Here is a 7,184-nt window from a genome sequence, read left to right as displayed (position 1 = left end):
ACCCGCATAATTTAGCAAAATTTGATTATTTTTTGCAATTTTTCTGATTATTTTCCTTCATCACTCTTTGTCAAAATTAACAGAATCGCATAATTTCACATTTTTGGGCTCAGTTTGCATAATTTCAGAATTTTTTTAGGCCTAAAACCGCGGGGGCAGATTACAAAAGAAATGAACAAACACTATACTATTGTCTTGTAGGAAAATAGATCAAGAACATACAAATGACTTGCCCTCTTGGTTCATTGAACAGCCCGCTGGAATGCACATGAGATCTAATGAGGATCACTAACCAAGAAGAAGAAAGACTTTCTCGTAATTACTAGAGGTAATTGCTCGTTATCGCACTCTCATAAAACATTAAGAACAGCCTCATCTGTCATAAGCACGCAGGATTAATAAATGATGAGTTAAACAAGAGATCGCCACAAAAATCAGAAAAATAATCAAAAGAAAGAAAGCCAGCTCAATGCACAGAATAAATCTACCAAAAAGATAGCATTTGAGATTCATCGATGATTATGTCCACACCAAAAAAGTAGAGAGCAACAAATATAAAGAAATTCATACGCCGAAACCGCACACTCACAAGGTGTGAAAGGCAGGTGTTTTAACAAAGTATTTTGCATAAACAAATTAAGTGTAAAACAACAACAACAAGAAGAAGCAACAACAATAATACTGCAAACTCTTCCTTTTCGCAAGTGAAATGAAATAACTTGTAAAAACCTGTCAGATATTCTAGGAAAGCTCTATAAATTTGGATGTGCCCTATACTTCCATGAAGCTAGCTGACTCTCAGAACTTAACACAACTACATGTACTCATTTACGGGTTGAGCTGCTTTGACCCTGCCTGTCATGGATAATCTAAAAGGAGAAGGAAGCAGAATCGCCCATTGTTTTAAGCTTCCTATGTGGTAAAAGAAATTTCTTTTTGCTCATCAGCCGACAAAGTGAAATTTTTTTTACCATTTATGAAACTTAAAACAATCGGTGAAAGTGCATTAGAAAGTCAAGGCCCTAAGATCTGGAATGCTCTGCACAGTAGCTTAAGAGAGATCAAATCCTTTAGTTCATTCAAAAGTCAGCTAAAGTCATTTCTGTTTTCAAATTAATGAGACAAATATTTAGAGTGAGGTTTTCGTTAGGTCTGAACTCAATGTACTGATAAACGTTACTGCTGTATTGTACTGTAAAGCGCTCAGAGCCAGTGTACTTTACACCCTGCTGAGCACTATAAAAATGCCATATATTATCATTTTTATACTATTTCTATTATACATATAACAATACGAGCCCCCCCCCCCCCCCACTCCAAATTCTACAGTTATGCTTCACTCACACACAAAAAAAATGGCTTTTGATTCTGCGTAAGAACAAAACCACATCAAATTTTTTTTTTAAAAGGAACACAATAAGACAAATACTGAAAATAAATCATAAATTCATACTGTAAAAACTAGTGCCATAGCGAAACAACATCTGGGTAAGGAATTAAAAAAATCAAAACAACTTAATTAAGGCAAGTCCACAACACATGAAACAACAAAAATAACAAAATAATATTAATTCAAAGGATATATATGCATGGAAGTATTATATATGCATTTCAATCACAGTATTCTACAGCGACAGAGTAGCCTGTACCTTATTATTAACAAACGAACGGACATACATATACGCATATTCATCACTGTACTGTAAGAAAATCTCTGCGAAGGAGTAGAAATGTCAACATACGAGTATCTCAAGCAAAAAATATTTTTGAATCAAGGAAGAAATCGAAAGAGATAAAGATTACAAAAGTTCACTCTTTTTCTAAATGTAACAGTCGGAGTTGTCCATGATAGCCACCCTTTGCTTTAGTAGAGGTTTTTACGGCGCTCGCAACTGCATAAGGTCATATGAGCGCCAAAGGGTGGGTGTTAGCAGAGAAGTTCTAACTACAGGGAATCAGACTTACTCTGCACACCTCTCTAGCTTCAACAGCACAAAGTCTGCTTCGACTGTCAAGGCACCCTGGAAATAGCGGGTCACAAGAGTGTGACAAACATACAAAAGAAGTAGAGGAAAAATAGCGATAGTAAGGATTAGGACAGAAAAAGCAGCAGTTCCCTGTTGCAGTTCAGGCACAGTTATGAACATGACATTGATGAATCAGCCCATTTACAATTACAATTCTACTATGCATAAGAACTCGGGATGTAAATGCCCCCCCCCCCCCCTTGGGAAAGGCCTAAAGACACTTCAGTCAGTAGCACCACCCCAGGGGGTAACAGCCACCTTTTGCTGAGGAAACAAAGTGGATGTTTTAGACAGGTAGATGTTTTGAGCAGGTCAGATGACTATTAAGAAAACAAAACATTCCCTTCTGAGGTCAAACCGGAGGTGGTTGCAAGCTAAGGACTGACTTAGGCCCATAAAAACATTTCGTTCATTTTTTTACCCCTTTTGGAGAGGAGGAGGAGGAGGAGGAGGAATGGGAGGTTTGTTTTATAGTGTCAAAAAAACAACAACTGTTGTTATGCTAAGTTCACTTACAAATTGAGCACGGTCCTGTTATGCTTATTCTTCCACGTGTTATGTCTAGAAACCCTGTGTACAGGAGAGTTATTGATTGGTCCATTGCCCGTGGCCTTCCCACTATGCCGTGGGGTAAGAAATGCTGAGACTTTAAACTCTACAGTCGATAATGATGCCCTTTTCAGTATGCCTCGAATTTGCATTTTCCTAATTTTAAATCATTCTGTAATGGCCCACAATGAATTTCCTTCGCTTCTCAGTCTGAAAACTTGTATCTTCGCGTGCTCATATGACCTAATGCAGTTGCGAGCGTAGTAAAACTCTTACTAAAAAACAAACGAACTTGTATTATATGTTTTTGAGGTCAGAGGACCGTTCAGTTTTGGGAGCGGCTAACGGATTATGACGGTTCCCATGCCTCACTCATCAGCATACTATGGTACGGAAAAAATACAAGGTGGGGTGAGTAGGAAGTGGCCATTTGTTTTAGGTGGCTATAAGGACAGGTCCGACTGTGTGTGTGTGTGTGAGTGTGTGTGTGTGTGTGTGTGTGTGTGTGTGTGTGTGTGTGTGTGTGCATCATATAAGAAATGTATAGTCGGCAAGATGGTAAAATGTACTAGGCCCAGAAAGCAACATTTTACAGGCGAGAGAAAAACTATTTCATTCCATTACCCATTGTAAGTACATGGCATTGGTGGCCTAGTGGTTAGACTCTCGGACTCGTAACCGTAAGGTTGTGGGATCGAATTCTGTCAGGGATCCGACGTTGTGTCCTTGAGAAAGGCACTTTACACAAATTTTCCTCACTTCACCCAGGTGGGAATGGGTACCCGGCTATAGATAGTGAAAGATCTTGTCAGTTTGTTATTGTCTGAGCGCTCAATCAGCTGCATGCACTGTATACTTCCCCGGAAGCTGAGAATGTTTCTACGTGTTCTATGGTCTGCTGGGGTACTAATAATATAGTATAAAGTGCATAGAGCTTGCAGTAGAGCAGGGTTACGCGTTATACAAATGCTATTTATTATTATTATGATTATTATCATTATTACACTTTCTTTTTTTTTTTTTTTACATTTAGAATTTGAACTTCAACATAACATTTCTTGAGCACATCCAACTGATCCACTAGTTAAAGAAACTGTGATAAAAAATTATTTTTTTTTAAAATTGGAGGCGTAGTACATTTTAGTTTTAGTAGAGGTTTTACGGCGCTCGCAACTGCATAAGGTCATATGAGCGCCAGAAGATTAGAGGTGTTACAAGAGAGTAACAAACACAAAAAAGAAGAAGGGGAGATAAGGACGATAGATGTTTGATAGGAAAGAAGAAGCGTAGTACATTTTAACAGCTGGCCGACAATACAAAATGATGAAAATAATACAACAAAATTATAATACAAGGCAGAACAACTGTCAAGGCTTCCGCTAATCAACAAATGAAAAAAAAAAAAAATCAAATGGATTTGGAAAGACCACGAAAACACACCAAACATTATCTGGTCTGAGACAAAAAAAAAACCTCCATCAACGTAACTTTCACCAGCCGGTACCATCCGACACTGTCCGTCCGCCATTGAGAACAAAAGTGTCTTGGCTGAGTGAATCCCAAAGAGAACAGCAGTAGATATCCCTTTTTCAAAAGCAGGAAATTAACTGTCATCATCATCATCATCATCGTCAAGTGCCGGATGTGCGACAGATATAGGCTATCACGACTCTCCATCCATTCTTTTGCTCGAAAGTTCTCAAAACAGTCACATTCTATCCCGATCTCTCCCTGTCACATATCATTCTGTTTAGGCTCTCCAAGTAACAGTCATACAAAAGGCGAAAAGTCTGCAACATCATCGGGGTTTCTCTAAAGGATCTCAGGGGAGATCAGCGACTGGACTTGAGGCGTAACCAGGCTCAGATGGTGCTAAAATCCATAAGTTACACGACTATTGAACGACATACACATCGCACGGTAGGGAGAGGGCACGGAAGGTTCATGGTGTCGATTTTGATGTAGTTGTAGTTGCTGATGCCGTTGTTGCACCAGATTATCTCGACTATTTGGTCGCTTTTAATGAGAAGCGGGCTAACCCAGATTTCGGTGGTTTCCAGAAATCTTGGCTTACACCAAAAGTGGGCATTTCCCTACCTATAGGAGAAGTTTGGTTTCATTGGTGTGTATATGTGTTTAGTTATAGAGAAAACGCTTCTTGTTTTTTAATGAAACTGAACAAGGGACAAAAACTTTACCTTTGATTTTCTCAAAACAGCGTTTTTCTGGATAGCCCCCTTGTGCTTAAAAAAAAGCGACCAATTAAGAGTAAGACTTCGACATAAGCCAGTTTGAAAAGTAATGTTTTTTTGACAGTCTTCCCTTGAGCAGTCGATCTGGTGAACAGGCAGGACAAAATCCTGAACAATTCAACAGACATGTCAAGTGTCAAGTCTCCAGTTTTTTATCGCTTGGGGAGGTGGAGGTGGGAAGGGGGTGCAGAATAGCCGATCGCTTGGGGAGGTAGTGGGAAGGGGGTGCAGAATAGCCCAAGTTCTACTAAGCTCTAGTTCTACCGGTGCTCCAAATGATTTCAGAAGGATTAAAAGCATCAAGTCTACGTGAGCCAGATCAGATGTGCACCGACGGTGGTTCGCTTTGCGGCGGGATTCTCTCCGGAGAACCCATTTCGATGTTCGATTCCGTCTTGCGGCTGTTGTCCTTGCTCTTTGACTGCGTCGGATTCGTGAAGTGCTTGTACGCCCTGGGAATGTGCCGCAAATACCCTGTGGAGAAGAAAATAATAATTATAATAAATAGCATTTATACTACGCATTTTCATTTTCTTTTAAAAAATGCCCAATGCGCATTACATTAATAAAGATATCACATTAAAAAATGTATGAACATATCTGTACGTAAAACATAGTATTATGTATATGTATTAAGTATACATATGTATTAAAAACTTAATGAGAAATTTAATCATGCAGTGAGCCTGGCACTGTCTAAGGCAACCACTTTTCGGGGGCTCTCGTGGCCTAGAGGTTAAGGTGTTGGCCTCTCATTAAAACGTCCCGGGTTCCAATCCGGGTAGTGACCAAAAAATTTTCTTCTCTAAATTTGTCTCCTTTCAACTCCTTTCCTGCTCTCTAGCAATGTTCTGTTGTCTGCTTTCGTCTCCTCTTTCTGCCCTCACCTCCTCATCTCCTTTGCCCCCCTCCTCTGTGCTCCTGATTCTTTCTACAGCCTTTCTACTGCTACTCCTTGGCTTCTTCTTACTGTTGTCTTTCAGCCACACTCCTGATCTTCTCGTAAGAAAGATCTACACCTAGCCTTCTCAGACAAGGGCGAAAAATCTCGTGAGGACCCGTGTGCAAGTTGCGCACGTTAAAGATCCCTTGGTGGTTTGAAATCGATAAGAGTAGGCTTCGGCCGCCACCCAGACAAAATTCAAAATTTCCTACCAACTGAAAAAGTTTAATGTGTCCCGCGCGCTCATGTGACCTTATGCAGTTGCGAGCGCTGTAAAACACTTACAAAAACAAAAAACAAAAAAACCACATTTCTTCTCAACATTGGGTCCCCATCTCGGAAAATTTCCACTGTATTTGCCCAAAGAGAACAAATTATGTAGCACGATACGGTTGAATCAGGCGCTTGTCAATTTTGGGGCATGTGGAGTTATTGGTATCATCTGAAAGCAGATTTATTTGCCTTTCTTCTAATGAAATGAATATCCATTTCTCCTGAATAGAATTTTAACCCTATGCGTACGCCCTGGGATCATTTTGTGTCCCCTGGGTTGTATTCTTCACATTTTAGAATACTTCTAGTACAAAGATCTCTTTGAAACTTTCAGTATTTCTCAAAAAATCATTTTGACAGACTGCTATGCAAAGCGTACGGATTGGATTAAAGAGTAAATTTCCTCTTTCAAAGTGGTGGCCCACAGTTCCCCACGTCGTATGGATACGATAGTGAAACACGACGTACGGAGAGGGTTAAGTGGTGGCACAGAGTTCCCCACGTCGTATGGATACGAGAGTAAAACACGACGTAAACAGATAGGGTTAACAAACAAACCTACCTTTCCTGAACGCCCACAACAAAATCATGGCCCCAGCAACGACCAGTAGGACAGCCAACACCACAGGCACGCCAATGGATAGGCCGTACTTCAGGTCGTGGTCCGCTTTCTTCGGCGCTCGCATCCTCACCCCTGCACAAGCACAAAGACAGAAAAAAAAACCCCATTAAATACAACAACTTCAGTCTGTTTTATACAGTTTAGCATGCACAAGTACAAAGAGAGAAAAAAAACATTAACAGTTTTCGGTCACGTGGCGCAATAATGCGCCGGCGATGAAAATTATCCGTTCCGGTCACCTGCCGCAATTCTGCGCCAGGCACGAGAAGTCGGTTGCAGTCGCTCTCCTGGCTGGGTGACCAGATGGGGGTATTTTGTACTGCTGGCAGTGTGACTGCAAAGTGTTGTTGTTAGCGATCCAGTACTGCAAAGTGTTGTAGTTAGCGATCCAGTACTGCAAAGTGTTGTTGCTAGCGATCCAGTACTGCAAAGTGTTGTTGCTAGCGATCCAGTACTGCAAAGTGTTGTAGTTAGCGATCCAGTACTGCAAAGTGTTGTAGTTAGCGATCCAGTACTGC

The 7,184-nt window shown here is 40.6% G+C and overlaps 1 protein-coding gene across 2 annotated transcripts in view; it reads right to left on the bottom strand.

The window, feature by feature from the left end:
* Positions 1-4,983: 4,983 nt before the first annotated feature.
* The window catches only part of LOC101854187, a 12,632-nt gene continuing 10,431 nt past the window's right edge, over positions 4,984-7,184 (bottom strand). For both annotated transcript variants that reach the window (XM_005104653.3, XM_013086048.2), the window contains exons 5-6: positions 6,607-6,738; positions 4,984-5,302 (exon numbers count right to left, since the gene is read on the bottom strand). In XM_005104653.3, coding sequence (XP_005104710.1) covers positions 5,148-5,302; positions 6,607-6,738 — 287 coding nt within the window. In that variant the 3' untranslated portion in view covers positions 4,984-5,147. The remainder of the gene's footprint in view (positions 5,303-6,606; positions 6,739-7,184) is intronic.

This window comes from Aplysia californica, unplaced genomic scaffold (genome assembly GCF_000002075.1).
Source record: "Aplysia californica isolate F4 #8 unplaced genomic scaffold, AplCal3.0 scaffold00430, whole genome shotgun sequence".
Lineage (NCBI taxonomy): Eukaryota > Metazoa > Mollusca > Gastropoda > Aplysiida > Aplysiidae > Aplysia > Aplysia californica.
This window is presented reverse-complemented; position numbering and strand designations above follow the sequence as displayed.